The sequence below is a fragment of the Mauremys mutica genome, chromosome 15 (assembly GCF_020497125.1).
Source record: "Mauremys mutica isolate MM-2020 ecotype Southern chromosome 15, ASM2049712v1, whole genome shotgun sequence".
Taxonomy (NCBI): domain Eukaryota; kingdom Metazoa; phylum Chordata; order Testudines; family Geoemydidae; genus Mauremys; species Mauremys mutica.
In genome coordinates, this window is record NC_059086.1 from 38,688,331 (window position 1) to 38,714,000 (window position 25,670).

At 66.0% G+C, this 25,670-nt stretch overlaps 1 protein-coding gene across 1 annotated transcript in view; it reads left to right on the top strand.

Annotated features, from left to right (window-relative positions):
- Window positions 1–1,385: 1,385 nt before the first annotated feature.
- The window catches only part of LOC123349812 (ryanodine receptor 1-like), a 119,414-nt gene continuing 95,129 nt past the window's right edge, over window positions 1,386–25,670 (top strand). Inside the window, 12 exon segments of the mRNA XM_044988008.1 lie at window positions 1,386–1,508; window positions 10,336–10,455; window positions 10,777–10,881; window positions 14,985–15,059; window positions 17,361–17,439; window positions 18,545–18,657; window positions 19,075–19,168; window positions 19,745–19,841; window positions 20,124–20,198; window positions 21,245–21,401; window positions 22,900–23,064; window positions 23,818–23,939. Coding sequence (XP_044843943.1) covers window positions 1,461–1,508; window positions 10,336–10,455; window positions 10,777–10,881; window positions 14,985–15,059; window positions 17,361–17,439; window positions 18,545–18,657; window positions 19,075–19,168; window positions 19,745–19,841; window positions 20,124–20,198; window positions 21,245–21,401; window positions 22,900–23,064; window positions 23,818–23,939 — 1,250 coding nt within the window. The 5' untranslated portion in view covers window positions 1,386–1,460.

The following is a 25,670-nucleotide window of genomic DNA, read 5'->3' on the forward strand; positions in this document are numbered from 1 at the left end:
CTGGGTGCGTGTGGCCAGCTGGGAAACTGAGGCAAGGCTGAATGGCAGGTCTGCCTCTCCAGCGTGTGGCAAAAAGCAACCCAGCCGGGGGTGCTGAGCAGGGGTGGGATCTGTTCCCAGACGCCCTTCTCTGCTGCATCATCGTGTTGTGCCTCAGTTTCCACATCTACGCATAGAACAGCCTCAGGCTGGAGCCTGATTTTTAGCAGAATTTCTCTCTCTACGCCTGCTACTCCGGCCGCCCCTGGACTGGCGTCAAGGGACGTGTGTGTGTTTCCCTTTCCCGGGTGGGAAGAAGCCCTTGTCATTGATCCCCAGGGCGGGGGTGCTGGGACAGCCCCTAGGAGGACCCCTTCCATCTGTCAGCCCCCCTCTGGGTCACTGGGGTCAGCCCCTCGGTTTCAGCGCCTCCAGCCCCCCTGCGTCCTGCCGTGAGCTCCCCTCAGAGCCGCACCCCCAGCACCTCTGGGCCGGCGGTGTGAAAACGGCCGAGGAGCCGGGACGCAGCGCAGGGAGCTCTGAGCTTGGCAGAGGGAAGGGGACGCTGCAGCCACTCCAGCAGGAGCTGAGCAGAGCCCGGGCCTGTGTCTCTGCCTCCTGCCCCACAGTGCCCCTAATTCCAGCCGACTAAGCCACCCTCCCCGGCCTCAGTCCTTTGCTCCTCTTCCCGGCTAGCGAAAGGTCTGGCCTAGGTCTTTGTTCTCCAGGGGCGGTGGTCCCAGCGGGGCATGGGGCCCAGCACCCAGCCCTCCATTGCACCCTGCAGCCATTAAGCCACCGTTTCCCCTCACCTAGTTAAACACTCAGTCTATTGGGGAAACTGAGGCAGGCAGGCACGAAGGGCCCGGTGGGGTCCGTGCAGCAGGGGAACACCCGCGACGGGGGCGAGGGAGCTGCTGGCCAGGTGAGGCACCTGCCTTAGCTCCTAAACCAGGGGGGGAGCTGAGAATAGAACCCAGGAGTCCTGGCTCCCACACCTCCCCCGCCCCAGCTTTCTTTCCCAGAGCAGGGGAGAGAACCCAGGAGTCCTGGGCTCTAAGAGGGGATTTCCTGCAGTCCCACTAGACTAGGGCAGCCGGGGGGGGGGGCAGAGGAGCCCCTCCCCCTCCCCACACTGGGGACCAGGGGCCCCCCTCCCCTCAGTCATTGGTTTTCTCCTTCCCTCCCTCTGCACCCGCTCTCTGGCCACCTGCCCCCCCTTCTCTGGGCCTGTTTCCCCCTCCCCCTCCTGCCCCGCCCCTTCCCCCCTCCCTCCAGCTCCCCCCCAGACTCCCCCCCCATCCCGTCTCTCAGCCTTGCCCCCCCCCCCCGAGCTCCCCCCTCCAATCGGCGGCGGCCGGGGGCGGGTCCAGGGCCGCTCCCCCGCCCGCTGCGGGCAGCCCAGCCCGGCCCGGCCCGGCCCCTCACTCCCGGCTCTCCCCGCTGAGCGGCCGGCCCGAGCCCCGCAGCCCCCCGCAGCCATGGCCGAGGGTGGGGAAGGGGAGGATGATGTGCAGTTCCTGCGCACCGTGAGTGGGGGGGGAGGGGGGAAGTGGGAAGGGATGAAGGGGGAGCGGTGGGGACGGGGGAAGGGGCAGAGGGGGAAGGGGTGAGGGAGGGGGAGCAGTGGGGAAGGGGGAAGGGGTGAGGGAGGGGGAGCAGTGGGGAAGGGGGGAAGGGGTGAGGGAGGGGGGCAGTGGGGAAGGGGCAGAGGGGTGAGGGAGGGGGGAAGGGGGGAAGGCGTGAGGGAGGGGGGCAGTGGGGAAGGGGCAGAGGGGGAAGGGGTGAGGGAGGGGGAGCAGTGGGGAAGGGGGGAAGGGGTGAGGGAGGGGGGCAGTGGGGAAGGGGGGAAGGGGTGAGGGAGGGGGAGCAGGGCGGAAGGGGGGAAGGGGGGAGGGAGGGGGAGCAGTGGGGAAGGGGGAAGGGGTGAGGGAGGGGGAGCAGGGGGGAAGGGGGGAAGGCGTGAGGGAGGGGGGCAGTGGGGAAGGGGCAGAGGGGTGAGGGAGGGGGGCAGAGGGGAAGGGGGGAAGTGGGGAGGGAGGTGAGCAGAGGGGACGGGGCGAATGGGGGAGGGAGGGGGAGCAGTGGGGAAGGGGTGAGGGAGGGGGGCAGTGGGGAAGGGGGGAAGGGGTGAGGGAGGGGGGCAGTGGGGAAGGGGCAGAGGGGTGAGGGAGCAGTGGGGAAGGGGGAAGGGTGTGAGGGAGGGGGAGCAGTGGGGAAGGGGCAGAGGGGGGAAGGGGTGAGGGAGGGGGGCGGTGGGGAAGGGGCAGAGGGGGGAAGGGGTGAGGGAGGGGGGCAGCGGGGAAGGGGGGAAGGGGTGAGGGAGGGGGGGAAGGGGGGAAGGGGTGAGGGAGGGGGGCAGTGGGGACGGGGCAAAGGGGTGAGGGAGGGGAGCAGTGGGGAAGGGGGCAGGGGGGAGCAGCGGGGAAGGGGGCACTCGGGACAGGGCACAAGCAGGAGAGTGGCCAGAGGAGATGGGGGCAGGGCGAGCCCGGCGTGTCCTTGGGGTCCCTCTCTGCCTAGCGGCGGGGGGGAGGGGCGCATGGGGCCGGGAGAAGAGACAGGGTGGCGGGGTGGGGGGTGTAGCCAGTGTATGGGGGGGAGGGGAAGGAGCCTGGGGGGCAGAGATGGGGGAGGGGACAGTCGGCGGAGTTGCCTTGAGCCCCGTCATAACCAGCCCCTCCATGGTGACATGGGCTAATTAGCTGAGTTTAGCGGGGGGGCAGAGGCAGTGTAAATCCCATGGGAGTGTGGAGAAAGCAGCCCTGGGGGGGCAGGGTTTGGCTCAGCCTCTCCCCTCCATTCTCCCCCCACCCCTGGTCCTCTCGCTCAGGGCCAGTGGCTGCCAACAGGTGTCATTGGCCTGGGGGGGGGGGCGGCTGGTTCCCACCCATCCCCCTGTTTGGCTCCCACCCACCCAGGGGCTTTCCAGAGCTGAGCTGTGTTCCTGGGAGAGCTGTGGGGTGTCTTGCACCCTGGCTGTGCAGCGCCTGGCACAACGGGGGCTGATCTCTGTCCGGGCCTCTGGGGGCTACCGTGAAACACCTAGTAATAGCCCTGTGCAATCCCCTGGGTGGATACTATAGGCACCCGGTGTCACTTCTCCCCGGGTTGTGCTATTTGGTTTGTGCAAGGAAGGAGGGGTGTGCAAAGCAGGGCACGTGTGGGAGGAAGGAGGGGTGCACGAAGCAGGGTACGTGTGCGAGGAAGGAGGGGTGCACGGAGTGGGGTGTGTGCGAGGAAGGAGGGGTGCATGAAGCGGGATGTGTGTGAGGAAGGAGGGGTGCACGGAGTGGGGTGCATGTGCAAAGAAGGAGGGGTGTGTGAAGCAGGGTGTGTGTGCAAGGACCCTCAGCCGCCCGGGGTTAACGCTGACTCCAGCTCCCCGAGCTCTCAGGTTTCCCGAGCTTTATATAACCGGGCTGACAGCTGGCTCCATTCGTCAGGATGGCTGGAATCTGGGGGGGGGAGGGGGTCACTCGTTCACCCAGCTGGGGGGAGGGGAGCTCTGGGGGGCAGCCCCATGGAAGCGTTGAAGGGCCCGCGGGTGTCGGAGCCCCAGTCTGGGTTGTGGCCCGTCCGGGGGGCGCCTTGGCTGGGGCTGGAACCGTCTGGCTCCCGGGCCCCGGCTCGGGGGATGTCGGTCCCTGGTTGCGCCCTGGGGCAGGGCCGAGGACGGCCCGGGTGGGGGGACCTGTACCAATTAATAACCAATCTAAAGTGAAATGAAACCGATGGGGGGGGCGGAGCATACGGAGGGGCGGAGCTTGGGACAGGGTGTGGCATGTGGGGGTGGAGCTTGGGACTTGGGGGTGAGATGTGGTGTGGGGGGTGCATAGGGCTTGGGGGGGCAGGGAAAGGGGGCACATTGGGAGTGGATGGGTGGGGTGTGTGGGTGGGGCTTGCCCCACGGAGGCAGGAGGCAAGGCGGTGGGGAAGGGGTGAAGAAAGGAGCAGGACGGGTGGGGGGGCGAACAGAGGGGGAGGAGGGAGGTGTGAGGCCACCTGTGCTGGCGGGGGAGGGGAATCCCCAGGGCCTGTCCTCTGGTTTTGGTAGCCGGCCTTTCTTTGTTTGGGAAATGGCTTTCCTGGGCCGCAGTGTGATTGGGGATGCAGTGGGGGAGCAGGGCTGGGATGCAGTGCGGTGGGGAGGGGATGCAGTGGAGGGAGCGGGGCTGGCTGAGATGCAGTGTGGTGAGGAGGGGATGCAGTGGAGGGAGCGGGGCTGGCTGAGATGCAGTGTGGTGAGGAGGGGATACAGTGGAGGGAGCGGGGCTGTGATGTGGGGAGGTGATGCAGTGAGATGGGGAGGGGATGCAGTGGAGGAGGGGGGCTGGTTGGGATGCAGTGAGATGGGGAGGGGATGCAGTGGCAGAGCGGGGCTGGGATGCTGTTATGTGGGGAGAGGATGCAGTGGAGGAGTGGGGCTGGTTGGGATGCAGTGTAGTAGGGGAGGGGATGCAGTGGAGGGAGTGGGGCTGGGATGCTGTTATGTGGGGAGAGGATGCAGTGAAGTATTGCGGCTGTTTGGGATGCAGTGTGGTAGGGGAGGGGATGCAGTGGAGGAGTGGGGCTGGTTGGGATGCAGTGAGATGGGGAAGGGATGCAGTGGTGGAGCGGGGCTGGGATGCTGTGAGGTGGGGAGAGGATGCAGTGAAGGAGTGGGGCTGGTTGGGGTGCAGTGTGGTGGGGGAGGGGATGCAGTGGAGGGAGTGGGGCTGGTTGGGGTGCAGTGTGGTGGGGGAGGGGATGCAGTGGAGGTAGTGGGGCTGGTAGGGGTGCAGTGTGTTGGGGGAGGTGATGCAGTGGAGGTAGTGGGGCTGGTTGGGGTGCAGTGTGGTGGGGGAGGGGATGCAGTGGAGGGAGTGGGGCTGGGATGTGGGGAGGTGATGCAGTGTGGTAGCGGAGGGGATGCAGTGGAGGGAGTGGGGCTGGTTGGGGTGCAGTGTGGTGGGGGAGGGGATGCAGTGGAGGGAGTGGGGCTGGTTGGGGTGCAGTGTGGTGGGGGAGGGGATGCAGTGGAGGGAGTGGGGCTGGGATGTGGGGAGGTGATGCAGTGTGGTAGGGGAGGGGATGCAGTGGAGGGAGTGGGGCTGGGATGTGGGGAGGTGATGCAGTGTGGTAGGGGAGGGGATGCAGTGGTGGGAGTGGGGCTGGGATGTGGGGAGGTGATGCAGTGTGGTAGGGGAGGGGATGCAGTGGAGGGAGTGGGGCTGGGATGTGGGGAGGTGATGCAGTGTGGTAGGGGAGGGGATGCAGTGCAGGGAGTGGGGCTGGGATGTGGGGAGGTGATGCAGTGTGGTAGGGGAGGGGATGCAGTGGTGGAGCGGGGCTGGGATGCTGTGAGGTGGGGTGGAGATGAGGTGGGGGAGGGGGTTCAGCATGGGGCGTGGTCCCATGCCCCCCCCCCGGCAGACACACTGCCTCCTCCAGCGCCCGATGGCACCAAGCAGCCCCGACCCCCCCCCATTCCCCATGGCCTCGTGCGCTCTGCCCCCACCATAACTGATGCCCCTCTGGCCTGGCACCCTGTCGGCCCCCGCCCCATGGCATGCACAGGGGCCAGCCCTCAGCTCCACCCCAGCCCCCTGGCTCACTCCCTGCTCCGGCCAGTTCCCCAGCCCTGTGCTAAGACCAGGCTGCCGGGGAGCGGGTGGGAGCCCGTTCCGCATCAGCAGGGGACGCAGGGCCACGGCCGGGGCTGGGCTCCCCCTGCCCCTGCTGGTCACCGCTAGCGGCTCCTGGTCCCAGCGAAATCCCCGCGGGGCGACAAGGCTGCGGCTAAACTCACAGGGCCCAGGAAATAACCCGGAGGGAGCATGGGAGCCAGGACTCCTGGGTTCTCTCCCCAGCTCTGGGAGGGGAGTGGGGTCTAGTGGCTAGAGCACAGGGGCACGGGCTGGGAGCCAGGACTCCTGGGTTCTCTCCCCAGCTCTGGGAAGGGAGTGGGGTCTAGTGGTTAGAGCGGGGGGGCTGGGAGCCAGGACTCCTGGGTTCTCTCCCCAGCTCTGGGAAGGGAGTGGGGTCTAGTGGTCAGAGCGGGGGGGCTGGGAGCCAGGACTCCTGGGTTCTCTCCCCAGCTCTGGGAAGGGAGTGGGGTCTAGTGGTTAGAGTGGGGGGCTGGGAGCCAGGACTCCTGGGTTCTCTCCCCAGCTCTGGGGGGGAATGGGGTCTGGTGGGTTAGAGCAGGGGGGGCTCGGGGCCAGGACTCCTGGGTTCTCTCCCCAGCTCTGGGAAGGGAGTGGGGTCTAGTGGTTAGAGCAGGGGGCTGGGAGCCAGGACTCCTGGGTTCTCTCCTCAGCTCTGGGCAGGGAGCAGGATCTAGTGGTTAGAGCAGGGGGGGCTGGGAGCCAGGACGCCTGGATTCTATCCCAGCTCTGGGAGAGGAGTGGGGTCTAGTGGTTAGAGCAGGGAGCTGGGAGCCAGGACTCCTGGGTTCTGGCCCCGGCTCTGGGAGGGGAGTGGGGTCTAGTGGTCAGAGCGGGGGGGGGGCTGGGAGCCAGGACTCCTGGGTTCTCTCCCAGCTCTGGGAGGGGAGTGGGGGCTAGTGGTTAGAGCAGGGGGGCTGGCTCAGAGGTGGGGTGTACACCATATTCTCACAGCTTGCATTCAGCTGCGTCTGTGCAGGTCTCCGGTCGGCCGGCTGCTGCCCTGGTGCTGGGTGCCCCCAGCAGGAAATACAAGGACTTTGTTTCGTTCTCTGAAAAACGACAGGGCTTGGGGGGGGGGCTGTGTCCTAAATTCAGCTCAGCTGTTGGGGGGGGAGCAGCAGGGAGAGGAGGAATCTGCTGCTGCCTTTATTTTTCCTACCAGTTTGTGTATGAAACCAAATATCCCGCCTGCCACCCGCCCGTGTGACACTGCCACACAACCCCGGGAGCAGCCGCAGCTAGCGGGAGGGGTGTGGGGACCAGTGGTCAAAGCAGGGGGGCTGGGAGCCAGGACTCCTGGGTTCTATTCCCAGCGCTGGGAGGGGAGTGGGGTCTAGTGAGTTAGAACCGGGTGGGGCTAGGAGCCAGGACTCCTGGGTTCTCTCCCATCTCTGGGAGGGAAGTGGGGTCTAGTGGTTAGAACAGGGGGCTGGGAGCCAGGACCCCTGGGTTCTGTCCTCGGCTCTGGGAGGGGAGTGGGGCCAAGCAGGAGCCAGGACTGTGTGAATGTCAGTGGGGAGGGCTCGGGGGGGTCCCCCCATAGGCACAGACCGCACCAGCAGCAATGCGCTTAGCTGGGTTTGCAGGAATGTGTCTGACAGGTGCAGGCTCCCAAAATAAGCTCCTGGCCTGAGCTGGGGGGGATGGGAGCAATTGGGGGGGGGATCCCATTTCCTCCCAGAAACCCCCCCAGACACCTCTGCCCTTAAAAGCCCGGCACACCCCTTATTTCTCAAGGGCGCGGGGAGGGCGCAGCCGCTGCCCCATTTCCTTCCATCTTGTCCTCAAAACCCGTTCCCTGGCGGTGCCGCCCCTGGGGCCAGCGGGGGGGCCAGCGGGGGGGCCAGGCTGGGGCTCGGTAATTGCTTCGTGGCGCTGATAATAGCTGCCCCCCCCTCCCCAGAGAGGAGCCGTCTATTTTGAGCCGCGTGCGTCTCTTTAAAAGCCGCCGCGGGGGGAGTGGGGGGGCCGGGCGGCCTTTTCCAGGCCGGGGATCTGCCCTCGCTGGGGCATTTTCTGGGCAGTGCGGAGGTGGGGCTGGGGCGGGAACGGCCCCACCTTGGCCCCCTGCTTCTGTGCCACCTGCTTGGTCCTGCCGGCCCGGAGCTGGGTTCTCAGCCGGCTCCCGCAGCACGGCTGGAGTCTGGCTGCCGAGGGGCCTGGGGGGCAGGGCAGTCTGGAGATCTGGCTGCTGGGGCTCAGGCCAGGGTGGGGGGCACCCGCTGTTCCTGGGGGGCTGGGGAGGGCTCGGGCCGGGCCATGGGATGCTGGACGTTCCCTTCCCTGCCCTCGGGCGGCCGCTTTGCCTCCCGGGGCTGGGTTCTCGTCCCCCTCGCAGGCGGCTGAAGCCCCGAGGGGGCCCGGCCTTCGTCACGGAGACACCAGGGCTCCTGCTGGGCCCCCGTTGCCCCCATCGCCCCCTGGGGCCACCCTCCGCCCACTAGTTCAGGGACCCGCTGCACCCCCATCCCCTCCTCCATGCCGGGGTCCCCCGTTCCCCCATGCCAGGGGCTCCGTGTGCCCCTCCCGCCCGGGGTTCTGGGCTGAGAGGGGAGGTGGCCTGGGGGTTACGGCATCAGACTGGGGCCAAGGGATCTCAGTTCAATCCCCGGCTCTGCCACTAACTCCCTGGCTGACCTTGGCTAAGTCACTTGGCCTTCACGGGCCTCAGTTTCTCCATCTATGAAATGGGGATGATCATCCTTCCTCTGGCTGCCAGAGCTCTATAGATGTGGGGCAGGGACTGTCTCTGCAACGCCCGACACGAGGGGACGCTGACCTCGGTGGGGGTCTGAGCGATGGGGCCCTGATCTTGGTGGGGGACTCGGGGTGCTACCGTCCTACACACAACACCCCCCCCCCCGAGTATGTGCCATTGACCTGGCATCTTGAGGACCCAGAGGCTCTGGAGGAGGCAGGGGCGGGGTGTGTGGATGGGGCAGGATGCCAGCTGGGTGCAGATGCTGGGCTGCACAGCCTGCATGGCGTGGGTAGGGCTCTGGAAATGTAGGAGCCACCGGTGCCACCCCTCTCCCTAGGCCAGGGGGCAGGGGATGGGCCCCCCCATTGCTGTGCCCTGGCTCGGTGGGGGTGCGGGGGGCTGATCTCCCCGCAGGGGGGGGAATGGTAGCACGGCGGGGGCTGACCCGGCACATTCCCCTGTGGAAATAGCACCTGTCTTGTAACCTGAGTTGGCCCAGGCAGGGCAATGCGGAGGGAGCACCCTATGTGGGTGGGGGGGCAGTTGGGGGGTGGGGATGCACCTCGAGGGAGGTGGGGGGGGAGCAGAGCAGTGGGGAGGGCCGGGGGGGGCAGTCATATCTGGGGGTGGCCGTGGGGCCTGGCTGGGACATGTGGAGGGAACTGCATCTCCCTGCCCGTCATGAGAGCCCCAGGGTGCTGGCGGGTCACTGAGCTCTGCCCCCCGATGGCAGGGGGCTCCCCCCCCCGAATGAAGCGCCACCCCCACCCCCATCCTCAGTGCTGTGTCTTCGGCTGCTCTGCCTGCCTGGCCGTTTTAAGAGGCTGTTGTATCCCGCCACTTCCGGTCTTCAAATGCAGGGCAGCTGCTCCCCAGCCCCTGCGCCCCACCCCAGAGGTGGCTGCATCCCAGTGCCAGAGGAGGGTTCCCGGTATAAACAGCCCCCGCGCTTCACCCCAGGAGTGAAGTGGGGGTGGGGGGTGGGGAATGGGAAGAACCCAGGAGTCCCCTGCGCTAACCACTGCCAGAGCTGGGGAGAGAACCCAGGAGACCTGACTCCCAGCCCATCCCCCCCCCCCCCCCCCGGCTCGAACTCCCAGCGTGTGCGGCTAATGAGCGCCTGTAGGCAGGAGGCGAGGTGCCCGCTGGCACTGTGTGGGGGCCCCGGGCAATGAATTCTGCTCCCTGAGTCGTTCTCCTGACACCTGGTTGAATGTGCCCCCCCAACAGGGTCTGAGCCTTCGCCCGCCCCCGCAGCCCCGGGCGGCTAATTAGCCCTGGCAGAGCAGGCTGAACGCAGCCGGGCCTGCCCCTGCCAGCACTGGGGTAGATCCGGAGTGACTCCGGTTTGACGCTGCTGGAGCGGCCGGCTGTCTCTCCAAGTGCAGTGTGTAGGGGAGAGCCAGCCTGCGGGGGGGGGGGGGGGATCCCCCCACTGACGGGCAGGGCCAGGTGCCCGCGGGTCCTGGAGCCTCTCAGAGGCTTGTTCACCCCTGGCCTGAGGGGCGGAACCTGCCCTGATCCCCCCGGGCGGAGCGGAGGGGGCACTTTGGGGGCACCTGCAGGGTCTGTTCACTGTGTTGCATGGGGGGCGGGGCTGTGGCTCTGCAGGAATCTGCCCCCCCCCCAGCACCAAAGGGGAGCGGGGTCTAGGGGGTGGAGCAAGGGGCTGCAAGTCGGGACTCCTGGGGTCGATTCCTGACGACAGCACAGTCACGAGTGGGGGGAGATCCAACCCCTCCCCCCAGCTGTCAGCCCCCCTCCCCCGCGGCCCTGTCAGCCCCCGAGGCCCTTCCCATGTTACAGGGTGGGGGACGGGGGCACGGAGGGGTTCGGCCCAGTGAGCCAGTGGCAGAACCTGGGATAGAACCCAGGTGTCCTGGCTCTCGGACTTCCCCCACCACCATTGCCCCCCCCCCCCCGTGCTAACCACTAGACCCCTCCTTGAGCCTGGAATAGAACCCAGGAGTCCTGAGCGCCCCCCCCCATGTCTCCCTGCCCCAGGAGGATGAAGTCGTCCTGCAGTGCTCCGCCACCATCCTCAAGGAGCAACTGAAGCTGTGCCTGGCGGCCGAGGGCTTCGGCAACCGCCTCTGCTTCCTGGAGTCGACCTCCAACGCCCAGGTGAGCCCCCGGAGCCCCGTCCCCCCCGTCCTCGCTGAGCCCCAGGCCGGGGAGGGGTGAGCGACCCTGCAGCCCGAACCCCTCCCCATCTCCCACCCCCCTTTGCAGACACAATCCCAGCTGCCTCAGCCCCTTCCTCTCCCCCAAGCGCCAGCCCCCTGCGGGAGAATCTCCCTGGGCGGGTGCTATGACACACACACCCCCTCCAGTCCTCTCCGGCTTCCCCCACCGCTCCCCTTGGGCCGTGGCTCCAGGGCCGCGTGTCTGGTTCCCCATGGGGGGCGGCAGACCCCCTCTGACCCTGTTCCCGTCTCCCTGCAGAATGTCCCCCCGGACCTGGCTATCTGCTGCTTCATCCTGGAGCAGTCGCTCTCCGTCCGCGCCCTGCAGGAGATGCTGGCGAACACCATGGAGGTGGGCAGCGAGGTGAGTGTGGGGGGACGAGCCGGGGGGGCATTGCCTGGGGGAGAAAGGGGAGGCCCTCTCTCCGTCCCATGGCTGTGCCCGTCGGCCCTACGGGTGTCTGGGGCTCCCTGGGGTGTACAGCGGACGCTGGGGGGCAGTGGGGGAGATGGGGGGCCAGGGGGCCGGGGAAGGGGGAATGAAGTGATCTGGGAAGGGAAATGCAGGACGAGTCTCGGGGCTGGGTAGAACGGGCTGGAGCAGAACCAGGGACCCATCCAGCCCAGGGGCCCGTCACCGGCTGCTTCTGAGGAATGGCCCAGAACCCCTGCCCCATGGGACGTTCCCTCCTGACCCCCATGACGAGCTGCCCTCGGAGGCCCCCTGGCTCCTCTGGGTCCCCTCTCCATTCCCTCTCTCAGACTGGGCCCCGCCTTTTCGGTAGCCCTGCCGAGCACAGGAATGTCTAGTGGTGGGGAGTTCCCCAGGCCGCCGGCGAGTTGGGAGGAAAAGGCCTGGCCCAGGCAGCGATTTTGACTGTCCCCGCTTGTCCCCTCACCCTCTGCCCGTGGCTTATCCTGTGCCCTTTGCTCAGGGAGAGGCGGAGCTGGGGGGGGGTCCCAGCCAGCCCCACCCCAGGCAGGCGGTCGGTTCATCTCTTCTCTTCTCCCTTTCTCTCTCCTTTGCTTCTCCACCCATCTGCCGACGCTCTAGGGTGTCGACTTGGACAAGTGGGTATGTGCCGATTTCACTGCAGTGACCCCCCCCTTCCTAAACACCCCCCACCATCTCCCACGTGCATCCGCTGGGGTTCCCACCTGCTCCCCCCGGCAGCCGCTCTGGAGAACACAGCGCCCCCTTGGGAGCTAGGGTGGCCAAACGGGACCCCCACTGTCTCGGCTAGAGCCCCCCAAGGGCCGTTCCCATGAGGCCAGGGCAGACACTGTCTCCTGAAGCTCCCACAAGCCCCCTTGATTTGCGTCCCGGAGGGCGATGCTGATCATGTCCCTATGCTCAGCCGCCGGAGGGTCCCCGAGTGCTTTGCCAATCGGATGCTGCCCCACGGCTTCTGCGCCAGGCGAGTGTTTGCCTGACTCCACACACTGAGTACGTGGAAAACTAGAAAGGGGACCCAGGAGTCCTGACTCTCAATCCTCTTGCTCTAACCACTAACTCCCAGTGCCAGGCAAGGGGTCCCTGTTTAACTAGCCCCAGTGCCCCACCCCAGAGCTGGGTGCATCTCAGCAGTGGGCGAGGGGTCCCTGTGTAACCAACCCCTATGCCCCACCCCAGAGGCGGCTGCATCTCAGTGCTGGGCGAGGGGTCCTTGTGTAAACGGCCCCCAAGCCCTACCCCAGAGGCAGCTGCATCCCAGCGCCAGGCGAGGGGTCCCTCACATACCATGCAGCGCAATGGCCGGGTTTGGGCCGTGCTTCGAGATCCCTGGGTGGAGTTGGGTGGCGGGAACAAAGGAGCCTCCATGATTCCCCTTTTACCCCGATTCAGACAAGGTGGAAACCCCAGCGCCTCCCCTGAGTAACCCTTTCCTTCCTGGCAGCCCCCTCCCCCCCCCGACACCCCCTCCATCCTTCGCTCCATCTCCCCATGACCCCTCCTCCCTCACTAGCCCCTCCCATTCCCAGTTGCGGTGCTGTTTTGATGCCATCCTCCACCATCCCTCCCTTCACCGCATGGTCCCTAAATGCCAACAGGCCGGGCCCCCCGGCGTGGGGCACTGTGCAGAGTTGGGGGGTGTCTGCCCCATGGCCTCGCTCGGCATGCTGGGAGTGGAGGTTTCTGACGCAGGGTCTCTCTGAGCCTCTTTACCTCACTAGCCGTGGGTTGAGACGGTGCACGACAGAGGGGCCAGGAGTGCTCATATAACAGAGCGGTACCATGCCCATATACAACAATATGGCCCTTGCGACCAGCAGCTTCTTATAGTGAAATAAGGAGCGTGCCAGGCCCACATAATACTGATCATATTACTTCAATACGGCCCAGGCAATATTGACTGTATGAGATGGCTCACGTAACACTGACCATATATATACAGCAATACGGCCTGGGCAATATTGACTATATGAGATGGCCTGCGTAACACTGACCATATACAGCAATACAGCCTGGGCAATATTGACTATATGAGATGGCCTGCGTAACACTGACCATATACAGCAATATGGCCCAGCCAATATTGACTGTATGAGATGGCCCATGTAACACTGACCATATACAGCAATACGGCCTGGGCAATGTTAACTGTATGAGATGGCTCACGTAATACTGACCATATACAGCAATACGGCCTGGGCAATATTGACTATATGAGATGGCCTGCATAACACTGACCATATACAGCAATACGGCCCAGCCAATATTGACTATATGAGATGGCCCATGTAACACTGATCATATACAGCAATACGGCCTGGGCAATATTGACTATATGAGATGGCCTGCATAACACTGACCATATACAGCAATACGGCCCAGCCAATATTGACTATATGAGATGGCTCGCGTAACACTGACCATATACAGCAATACGGCCTGGGCAATATTGACTATATGAGATGGCCTGCATAACACTGACCATATACAGCAATACGGCCCGGGCAATATTGACTATATGAGATGGCCTGCATAACACTGACCATATACAGCAATACGGCCCAGCCAATATTGACTATATGAGATGGCCCATGTAACACTGATCATATACAGCAATACGTCCTGGGCAATATTGACTATATGAGATGGCCTGCATAACACTGACCATATACAGCAATACAGCCCAGCCAATATTGACTATATGAGATGGTCTGCATAACACTGACCATATACAGCAATACAGCCTGGGCAATATTGACTATATGAGATGGCCCATGTAACACTGATCATATACAGCAATAAGGCCCGGGCAATAATGTGGACATAATGTGCACAGTCCTCATATATGGTAATATTCCTGTTTAATAATCATATAATAGGCCATGTTATATGATTATACATGGTAATAGGGCACATGTAGTGACCACGTGCCATGGCCCATGTTATCATGATCATACACAGTGGGATGGCCCTATAACTGGCCCTTGCAATAATCGCCATATTGACACTAGTAATAAGGCCTGTACAATAATGACCATGTGTAGTCGAGTAATATGGCCCATGCAATAGGGACCACATATGCTCTCACAATATGGCCTGCCCAGTAGTGACCGTATATATTCTAGTAATATGATCTGTAAAACAATGACCGTATATGCTCTACTAATTCGGCCTATGGACTGTAGAACCGGAGCCGCTATTATTCATGGTACCAATTGATACTGTTCGGTTGGCAGGTGCCAGGCAATAACAGCAATCGCATGCGGCCCAGGTGGGCCAGTGGGCGTAGGGGGGTGTCACCTGGTATCCAGCATTTCCCATGCCAGACGAGATCCGTACCTGGGCTCCAGCCTGCAGGGCGCGGCCTTTCCGTCGGACAGTGTGGGGGTTGGGGGCGGGAGCGGCACTGGCTCTCATGGGGGGCGGGGGAGCTGACTTAGGATGGATGCCCCCCCCGTTCCCGGAGCGGGGTGGGGGGTTCCCAGCTGCCGGGCTGTGCCGCCGTGGGGTGAGGCCCAGCCCTGTTGCAGTCCAGTGGGGCCAGGTTCCTGAGTTGTGCCCTGGGCTGGCGGGAGGGTCCAGGGCAGGGTGGTCCCCACGTTCCAGCCTTCGCGGTGCCCAAGGAGGTGCAGCGGGGGGGGTTTCGAATCGGGAGGGGGGCCAGGGCTACCAGCCGCACTCCTCGGTGCCTGGGGAGAGAGACGAGGGCTCGATGCCACGTCAGGTCGGCCGGGCAGTGCCCTGTCCTGGCCCGTTAAACCAGGGCTGGATTCTCGGGGCTGGATTCTCGGGGCTATGGGGGGGGCGGCGTTGCTCATGGGCTGTGGCACCCGGGAGCCCTGAGTCGCTGGTCTGAATCCAGCTCCGGTCAGCGGTAAGTGGGTCCCCAGTGAGATGAGTTGAGCTGTAATTAGCCCCTCCGGCAGCTCCCCGAGTTGTTGGTCTCACCCGGCCTTCGGCGGGTGCTGAGTTCCCTCGCTGACGGCCACCTCCTCTTGTCTGCTTCACCCCAGTCTTCACAGGGCGGCGGGCACAGGACCCTGCTCTACGGCCATGCCATCCTGCTCTGCCATTCCCACAGCGCCATGGTGAGTGAGGGGGCGTGGGGGGCAGGGGGCGGGCAGAGCGGGAGCAGTGCAAAGCAGGGCGGGACGCCAGGGTGATGGGCCCAGCAGCTGGGGTGCAGTGCATGCTGGGTACGTGTGCTGGGTGGGACGCCGGGGTGATGGGCACGGGGCAGGGGGTGCAATGTATGCTGGGTACGTGTGCCGGGTGGGACGCCGGGGTGATGGGCCGGGGGTGCAATGCATGCTGGGTACGTGTGCTGGGTGGGACGCCAGGGTGATGGGCACGGGGCAGGGGGTGCAATGTATGCTGGGTACGTGTGCCGGGTGGGACGCCGGGGTGATGGGCCGGGGGTGCAATGCATGCTGGGTACGTGTGCTGGGCGGGACGCCGGGGTGATGGGCACGGGGCGGGGGGTGCAGTGTATGCTGGGTACGTGTGCCGGGTGGGACGCCGGGGTGATGGGCCGGGGGTGCAATGCATGCTGGGTACGTGTGCCGGGTGGGATGCCGGGGTGATGGGCCGGGGTGCAGCTGGTTACGTGTGCCGGGTGGGACACCGGGGTGATGGGCCGGGGTGCAATGCATGCTGGGTATGTGTGCTGGGCGGGACGCCGGGGTAATGGGCACGGGGCGGGGGGTGCAGTGCATGCTGGGTACGTGTGCTGGACGGGACGCCAGGGTGATGGGCATGGGGTGGGGAGTGCAGTGCATGCTGGGTACATGTGCCGGGTGGGACACCGGGGTGATGGGCCGGGGTGCAATGCATGCTGGGTACGTGTGCTGGGCAGGATGCCGGGGTGATGGGCTGGGGTGCAATGCATGCTGGGTACGTGTGCTGGGCGGGACGCCGGGGTGATGGGCACGGGGCGGGGGGTGCAGTGCATGCTGGGTACGTGTGCCAGGTGGGACACCGGGGTGATGGGCACGGGGCGGGGGGTGCAGTGCATGCTGGGTACGTGTGCCGGGTGGGACGCCGGGGTGATGGGCACGGGGCGGGGGGTGCAGTGCATGCTGGGTACGTGTGCTGGGCGTCACGCCGGGGTGATGGGCCCAGCAGCTGGGGTCACTCCTTTCCCCGGGGCAGCACGGCAGACACCGCTCCTTCCTGCAGCTCCCCCGGGCGCCCTAGGCACTGGGCACTCGCCCGGCGCAGGAGATGGTGCCGTTGTGCCGTTTTCCGGTGCTGCTCCTCCAGCGGCTCCGGCCTTTCGCTGCCTCATTTTCCTCCACTGGCTTCTTTCTGTGCCCAAACGCTCTGCTGGCACTGCCCCGAATGCCCTTCTGCCCATGCCCCTGCCAGGGCCCTGCAACCTTTTGCCTTCCAGGGTCCTGCCGACAGCTGGGGCTGTTTTGCGTCACAGGCTTCCAGGCCGGGCGGCTCTATTTTAAACCCCCGCGTCATGCGTCCCATGCCCGCGCGGGGGGGCACGTTCCAGGGAATGCCAAGGGGCGACGGGGCGCAGCACGGGTCTGCCAGGAGCCAATGCCAGATGTGAGCCGTCCCGGGGCAGCTCTCCGGCCCCGTTCCGCAGCCCTGCGTCTCTCTGCAGCGCGTCCGTACGGAGCCCCCTTCGTGTGACGCCCTTCTCGGCCCTTCTCCAGCCGGCCTCTCTCTCCCGCGGGCCCCCTCAGGGAGTCCCCTCGCTCTGGGCCCCCGGACCCCTCCCCATCTCCAGACTGCACGGCCTCTCCGCCGGCATCAAACAGGTTTATTGAACGTCTGGACGCAGCCCCCCGGGCAGTTCTCAGGGCCCTTGGGCCTGGCCACTCTCAGCCCCGACCAGCTGGGTCTGGCCCAGCTCAGGTGGGCTCCAGCTGCTCCTTGTCCCCAGTCCAGCCGACCCCCCCATGTCCCCTCCCCCAACTGCTCCTCCTCCGTCCTTTGTCTTAGGTCCCAGGTAAACAGGCCTTTGTTCCCCTGCTGGCTGGACCCAGCTGGGCTGGGCAGGTCACGGGGTCCTCTCCGCTCAGCCTGTTTTCAGCCCACTGGCCAGAACCGGCTGGGGGGCGGGGGGGCTCCCGGGCACTAGTTGCTGGGTACCCAATTTCCAGGCTGTTGTCAGGGTCCCGCTGCCAGGTGAGGTCACACCTGGTCCTGCACCACAACAACCCCCCTCCCAGCCCCTCGTTACACACGCAGCACCCAGGGAAACTGAGGCGCACGCCGTGTTCGTGCAAAGCTGTAAGAAACCCCCCCGCTCCGTCAGACCCTCCGAAAGACGGGGATGGAACCCAGGAGTCCTGGCTCCCACGCCAACGTCCTCCCCGCCAGGCGGTGTCAGCTCCGCTCCCTACTAACCCTGCTGCCTCCTGCCCTGACAGTACCTGAGCTGCCTGACCACGTCCCGCTCCCTGACGGACAAACTGGCCTTCGACGTGGGGCTCCAGGAGGACGCCTCAGGTAGGGGCGGCACGACCGACAATGCAGAGGTTCTTGGTTAGGTGTATTACGGTAGCACCTGGGAGCCCCAGCCATGGACCAGAACCCACTGCGATGCTGGACATTTTCATTGCTCTTAATTAAGTGTATTATGGTAGTACCTGGAAACCACACCCCTGGACTGGGACTCGGTTGTGCATGGTGCTGCACAGACACTGCTGTTGGGGAAACAGAGGCACATACAGGGGCAGTGACTTGTCCAAGCTGAGCCAGCAAGCCAGGGGGAATAGAACCCTGGAGTCCTGGCTCCTGGTCCCCCTTCTGTAACCCCTAGACCTTACCCCCCACAGCAGGGGTTAGAACCTAGGAGTCCTGGCTCCCAGTCTCCCACCCCCCCACTCTAACCACTAGACCCCACTCCCAGCCCAGAGCTGGGGGTAGAACTCAGGAATCCTGGCTCCCAGCACTAGGCCCCACCCCTTCTCAGACCCAGATCACCATGTGACCTGGGGCAAGTCCCTGCCCCGCTCTGTGCCTCAGTTTCCCCATCTGCCCAGCATGCAGCGCTGTGTCGCCGCCAAGTGTTTCCATTCATACCGTCATGGTTCGTCCGCATTTGCCCGGCCCAGGGGCCTGTGCCAGCTGCAGACACCTGCCACCTTCCTGCTGGGTTGGCAACGCCTCCCTGCTCGGATGCCCCTTAAGCCCTGGCTCCCTGACCCCAGGGGTTCAGATGCAGGGCCCCATGGTCAGTGACAAACCCTCCAGGGGGCTTGGTCGGCGCCTGCCTGTGATCAGCCTAAAGAGAGGAGGAGGAGTGGGGGCACCACAGTTCTCAGAGCGCGGTGGGGGGTTCCCAACTGCCGGGCTGTGCCGCCGTGGGGTGAGGCCCAGCCCTGCTGCAGTCCGGTGGGGCCAGGTTCCTGCCCAGGTGCTCTGGGCTGGCGGGAGGGTCCAGGGCAGGGTGGCCCCCACGTTCCAGCCTTCACGGTGCCCAAGGGGGTGCAGCAGGTGAGGGGGGGCCCTGTGAATCGGGAGGGGGGCCAGGGCTGTCCCTGGGCCTATCCCCTCCCTGCCCCCCCTGGCTGCCGGCCGCACCTGTGCCCTGTCTGTGTCCTGACCCCAGGGGAAGCCTGCTGGTGGATCATCCACCCCGCCTCCAAGCAGCGGTCGGAGGGCGAAAAAGTTCGAGTCGGGGACGACCTCATCTTAGTCAGCGTCTCCTCCGAGCGCTACCTGGTGAGTAGGTCTGTGCGCACGTGTGTGTGTGCCTGGGTGTACATGCGTGTTGTGTGCGTGCACACGTGTGGGGCATGGATGTGTTTGCACGTGTGCAAGGGGTTGTGTCTGTGGATGTCCAAGGGAGCGTGCGTGTGTGTACCAGAGTGGGTGTGTGGCTGCATCCGTGCATGGATGTGCAAGCCCCCCCGTGCGTGTATGTGGCTACATCCATGTGTGTGTGCATGGGTGTACAAGCCCCCTGTATGTGTGTGTGGCTGCATCCGTGCATGGGTGTGCCAGCCCCTCATGCATGGGTCTGCTGACCCAATGAGACGACCTCAGGTACAGGTATGTGGGAGAGGCAGGTGGTTCTGGGCCCGGACTCCTGGGTTTGTGCCGACCCCCCCACCTTTCTGTCTCTCTCCCCCCACCCAGCACCTCTCCACGGCCAGCGGGGACCTGCAGGCCGACGCCTCCTTCATGCAGACGCTCTGGAACATGAACCCCATCTGCTCGGGCTGCGAGGAAGGTCAGTTTCCCCCCGCCCTGCTCCCAGGGGTTTTGGGTTCCTGCCGCCGGCCCCGGGATCCCCTGCCCCATGCCAGCCCTGTGGGCGGCCCCTGAGCCCATGGCCATGACACTAGGAGCTGGGGGGTTGCAGGTCCCTGGGTGGAGGCGACTCCCTGCCCCTCTGATAGAAGGGAGAGGGCCAGGACATTTGGGTTCTACCCTTCTCTGGGAGGGGAGTGGGGTCCATTGGTTACAGCAGGGGGGCTGGGAGCCAGGACTCCTGGGTTCTTTCCCCAGCTCTGGGAGGGGAGTGGGGTCTAGTGGTTAGAGCAGGGGGGGCTGGGAGCCAGGACTCCTGGGTTCTACCCCAGCTCTGGGAACGGAGTGGGGTCCATTGATTAAACCGGGTGTGGGGGGGTGCTGGGTGCCAGGACTCCTGGGTTCTATCTCTGGTTCTGGGAGGGGAGTGGGGTCTGGTGGTTACAGCGGGGGGTGTGGGGAGGGAATGGTTGGGAGCCAGAACTCCTGGGTTCCCTGCGTCACTGGCCCTCCCCGCCCCGGCACTGACATTCGCTGGTTTCTCCTCTCCTGCCAGGGTACGTGACGGGGGGTCATGTCCTGCGTCTCTTCCACGGGCACATGGACGAATGCCTCACCATCTCCTCCAGCGAGCAGGGCGAGGAGGAGCGCAGGTACGGCCCGGAGGACGATTCGACACCCACCCCAGCGGGGCGCGAACCCGTGGCCTTTGGCACTGGGAGCTCTAGCTAAGGGCGTGGCCTGGGGGTCCCTGCCTGGGCCGGGGGATGGAGAGTGACGTGGTCGTGTAACCCAGGGGAGGGGGGAGCAGGCTCCTGGGCTCTGTTCCTGGCTCTGCCACACCCTGCTGGGCAACCTCAGGCGAGTCACAGCCCTCTCCATGCCTCAGTTTCCCCTCCCACCCACCCCCAACGCTCCCCCTCTCTCGTCGGCAGGGTGGTGAACTACGAGGGCGGCGGTGTTTGCACCCACGCCCGCTCCCTCTGGAGGCTGGAGCCGTTGCGCATCAGGTAGGGGAATTGCGGGTTCTGCCCCCCCTCCCCCCCGGCCTGGAGAAAGGGGGCGCCGGCCTGGGACGATGGTGCTGGATGATGTGGGGTGGGGGCAGGGACTGTATGGACAGGGAAGTGAGTGACTGTATAGGCCGGGGGGGGGGGAAACTATATAGACCAGGGGGTTGGGGACTGTATTGACCGGGGGTTGGGAGTGTACGGACCTGGGGGACTGTATGGACAGGGAAGTGAGTGACCGTATAGGCCGGGGGGGGGGAACTATATAGACCAGGGGGTTGGGGACCGGGGGGGACTGTATTGACCGGGGCTTGGGAGTGTATGGACCAGGGGGTTGGGAACTATATGGACCAAGGGGACTGTATGGACAGGGAAGTGAGTGACTGTATAGGCTGGGGTGGGGGGGGATAGTATTGACCAGGGGGTTGGGGACTGTATGGACCAAGGGAACTGTATGGACCAGAGGGTCGGGGACTGTATTGACCAGGGGGTGGGAGACTGTATGGACCAAGGGGACTGTATGGACCAGAGGATTGGGGACTGTATGGAGCAGGGGGTGGGGACTGTATGAACCAGGGGGACTGTACGGACCAGGGGGTTGGGGACTGTATGGAGCAGGGGGTGGGGACTGTATGGACCAAGGGGACTGTATGGACCAGAGGGTCGGGGACTGTATGGAGCAGGGGGTGGGGACTGTATGGACCAGGGGGTTTGGGACTGTATGGACCAAGGGGATGTATGGACCAGAGGGTCGGGGACTGTATGGACCAAGGGGACTGTATGGACCAGAGGGTCGGGGACTGTATGGACCAGGGGGACTGTACGGAGCAGGGGGTTGGGGACTGTGTGGACGAGGGAGGAATTATGGACCGGGGGAGGTTGGGGACTGTATGTATGTGGACGGGGGGTGGGTTCGAATCCAGCCACAATCGTTGCATCCGGTGGGCGGGAAGTGGGGGGGTCTGGGATGACCCGGCCTCCCGTGGAGCTGGGGGGCCCGGAGCCGGGGTGCGGCGCCAGCGCTGGGTTTCTCTGCCCCCCGGCAGCTGGAGCGGGAGCTACATGCGATGGGGGCAGCAGTTCCGGGTGCGGCACGTCACCACCGGGCGCTACCTGGGCCTGACGGAGGACAAGGGGCTGGTGGTGGTGGACGCTGAGAAAGCCAACACCAAGGCCACGGCCTTCTGCTTCCGCGCCTCCAAGGTGAGAGCGGGGCTGGGGGGCGCCCGGGGGGCGGGGCCACTAACATCTGTCTTGAAGGTGGGATTTTCCCTCACTTCCCCTCCCATAGTGTTGAGTGTGGGAGAGCAAACAGCCCCCACGCCCCACCCCAGAGGCAGCCGCATCTCAGCGCAGGGTGGACTGTCCGGCTGGGGGGCTGACGGCTGGACGCCCCCTCGCCTGCCCCCAGGTGCCAGGACAGGCAGCACTGACTCCCCTGGCGTGAGAGCAGGGGCAGTGTGGGGGGTGACCCCCGGAGACAGCTGAGCCGAGAGTCGGGGGCTGCGGCTCGTCCTTCTACGGCCGGGGGGGGGGGGGCCGGGCCCGAGCCGAGGCCCTTCCCTTCTCCCCACCCCGTTCCCCCAGTGGCAGCCACCCCCCCAGTCCCTGCATTCCCAGCCCCTCCCCCCGTTCACCCCACATTCACAGCCTCCTTTGTGCCTGCCCCCACCAGCCCCCATGTTTTCATTACCCCCCCCAGCTACGGCCCCCCCCCATTCCCAGCATCCCCATCCCCCACACTCACAGCCCCCCCCACACTCACGCCCCCCCATTCCCAGCATCCCCATCCCCCACACTCACAGCCCCCCCACACTCACGCCCCCCCATTCCCAGCATCCCCATCCCCCACACTCACAGCCCCCCCCCACACTCACGCCCCCCCCATTCCCAGCATCCCCATCCCCCACACTCACGGCAACCCCCATTCCCAGCATCCCCATCCCCCACACTCACAGCCCCCCCCACACTCACGCCCCCCCCCATTCCCAGCCTCCCCATCCCCCACACTCACCTGCCCCCCCACACTAACGCCCCCCCTTTTCCGAGCATACCCTTCCCCCATACTCACAGCCCCCCCCACACTCACGCCCCCCCCATTCCCAGCATCCCCATCCCCCACACTCACAGCCACCCCACACTCTCGCCCCCCCATTCCCAGCATCCCCCTCCCCCACACTCACAGCCCCCCCCCACACTGACGGCAACCCCCATTCCCAGCATCCCCATCCCCCACACTGACGGCTCCCCCCACACTCACGGCAACCCCCATTCCCAGCATCCCCATCCCCCACACTCACAGCCCCCCCCACTCACGCCCCCCCATTCCCAGCATGCCCATCCCCCACACTCACAGCCCCCCCACTCACGCCCCCCCATTCCCAGCAACCCCATCCCCCACACTCACGCCCCCCCACACTCACGCCCCCCCATTCCCAGCATCCCCATCCCCCACACTCACGCCCCCCCCCACTCACGCCCCCCCATTCCCAGCATCCCCATCCCCCACACTCACGCCCCCCCACTCACGGCCCCCCCATTCCCAGCATCCCCATCCCCCCCACTCACGGCCCCCCCACACTCACGGCAACCCCCATTCCCAGTATCCCCATCCCCCACACTCACGGCCCCCCACCCCCCACATTCCTGGTGCCCCCCTCTCCTCACGGCGCCCCCTCTCCCCCATTCTCCCCCCCCGCAGGAGAAGCTGGACGTGGCGCCCAAGCGGGATGTGGAGGGCATGGGGGCCGCCGAGATCAAGTACGGGGAGACCATGTGCTTCGTGCAGCACGCGGCCAGCGGCCTGTGGCTGACCTACGCCGCGCCCGACGCCAAGGCCCTGCGCCTGGGGCTGCTCAAGAGGAAGGTGGGTGTGGGGCGGGACGCACCGGGGGGGCCCCAGGGGCCGCCCAGAGGGGGGGCGGGACGCACCGGGAGGGGGGTTCCTGGGGCCGCCCAGAGGGGGGGGCGGGACGCACCGGGGGGGCGGGACGCGCCGGGGGGGTCCCAGGGGCCGCCCAGAGGGGGGGCGGGACGCACCGGGGAGTCTCAGGGGCCGCCCAGAAGGGGGGCGGGATGCACCGGGGGGTTCCCTGGGGCCGCCCAGAGTGGGGGCGGGACGCACCGGGGGGGGTCCCCGGGGCCGCCCAGAGGGGGGGAGGGACGCACCGGGGGGTTCCCTGGGGCCGCCCAGAGGGGGGGCGGGACGCACCGGGGGGGTCCCCGGGGCCGCCCAGAGGGGGAGCGGGATGCACTGGGGGGTACCCTGGGGCTGCCCAGAGGGGGGCAGGTGGCCGGGTTGGGGGGCTTCCCTGGGGCCGCCCAGAGGGGGGATGGGGGACCAGGTTGGGGGGGTTTTCTGGAGCTGCCCGGGGGGAGGGGCGGGACGCACCAGGGGGTCCCCGGGGCCGCCCAGAGAGGGGGGCGGGACGCACCGGGGGGCTCCCAGGGGCCGCCCAGAGGGGGGGGCGGGACGCACCGGGGGGGTCCCAGGGCTGCCCAGAGGGGGGGCGGGTGGCTGGGTTGGGGGGGTTCCCTGGGGCTGCCCAGAGGGGGGGCGGGTGGCCGGGTTGGGGGGTTCCTGTTCCCCGCTCACCCCACGGCTCTGCCCGCCCCCCAGGCCATCCTGCACCAGGAGGGGCACATGGACGACGCCCTGTCCCTGACCCGCTGCCAGCACGAGGAGTCGCAGGCCGCCCGCATCATCTACAGCACCAGCGGCCTCTACAGCCACTTCGTCCGGTGGGCCGGGGGCCGAACCGGGGGGCACTGGGGGGGCTGGGGGTTGCACCCTGGGGGCACTGGGGGGAAGGGGCCAAACCGGGGGGTACCAGGGGTTGAACCCAGGGGAATTCGGAGGGGCTGGGGGTTGAACCCTAGGGCACTGGGGGGAGGGGGCCGAATCTGGGGACACCAGGGGGCCCCGGGGGCTGGGGTTGAACCCTGGGGGAAGGTCATGGGGAGGGGGCTGTGTCCCTGGGGGGGCCTGGGAAATGGGAGGCTGAACCCTGGGGGGCATTGGAGATCGGGGGTGCAGAACCTAGGGAGAGGTTGGAGATGGGGGGGGCTGATGCCCCCCCCATTTGGCTGGGTGGATGCTCTGGTTCCCCCCCACACACACTTTGCCCCCCCCAGCCTGCCGACCAGCCTGGCTGATGCCCCTTGCTGGCTCCGCGGGCCAGTCTCCAGGGGCGGGTGACGGGTCTGGGTGTCTGCAGGGGGGGGCAGGAGCAGGTCGCGCTCTGGGGACCCCTGAGCTGGGGAGGAAGTGGGCGCGGTCTCTCCCTGCCCCTGAGCTGGCCCCGTTCCTAGGCACCCCCTCGCCACTGCCCCTAGCGCCCTCCCCCTGCCCCCGCAGCTCCCTGTCACGGAGTGTGGGGGAGTCAGGTCCTGCACCCCCGCACTCCCTGCAGATTCATCAGGACTCTCAGCCAGCCAGTAAAGCAGAAGGTTTATTTAGACGACAGGAACACAGTCCAACACAGGTCTTGCAGGCACAGATAACCGGATCCCCCGGATAGGTCCATCTTGGGGGGCCCCACAGCCCCCCTTGGGGATCAGAGCTCGGTCTCCCTGCCTCCCCTCTGTTCTCCAGCCAGCACTCGTCTGCCCATTCCCTCCGGCCCCTCCTCTTTCCTCAGCTCCTTTCCTTTGTCTCCCCTGGCCAGAGGTGTCATCTCCCCTCCCCCAGGCCAAGCTCAGCTCACAGTTGAATTCCTGCATCTTCACCTAAACCTCTGGCTCTCCCCTCCCCCGCACAGACAGTCTGTGCTTCCTACTCCTTCACACCTCTCCCCCCTCCGAGACTGAACTGAGCGGGGTCACTCCAGCCAGTGACCCGGGGAAGTTCGGACCCACCTACAACCTTATGCCGCCCGCGCCCTCTCCCCACCCCAGTACCCCTGGGGTGCACCCTGGGCTGGGGCCTTCTCCCCACGTTCCAGTCTGGGGGGCTGTGATTCAGGCTCTCTCGGTTCAGAGCCCCCCTCCTGACCCTGGCCCCCCTCCGGACAGGCTCCTCGGGGTGGGGCCCGGGCCTTACACCCATCTCCCCCCTGTCCCGGGCCTTCCTCCCCCTCTGGCAGAGGTCACAGGAGCGGCAGTGCTGCCGGACATGGGCAAAGACCCCAGGCCAGTAATAGTTCTGCAGCAGCCTCTGCTGGGTACGCCAGGCTCCCTGGTGCCCTGAGGGGGACATGTCATGGGCCTGGCACAGCAGCTGGCGGCGATACTCCTGGGGTACCACCAGCTGCCTCCTGATCCCTCCTGACTCCATCTTCCCTGGGGGAGCCCATTCTCGGTACAGGAGCCCCTTCTCCCACAGGAACCTTTTCCGGCCACCTCGTCCCATGGTCTGTCCCCCCCCGAGGTTGGCCAGGTCCCTTATCCTCCGCAAGGAGGGGTCTTCCCGCACCGCGGCCTGGTACTCAGCCGCTGGGGCAGGGACGGGGATCTGCTCTCTCTCCCCGGCTG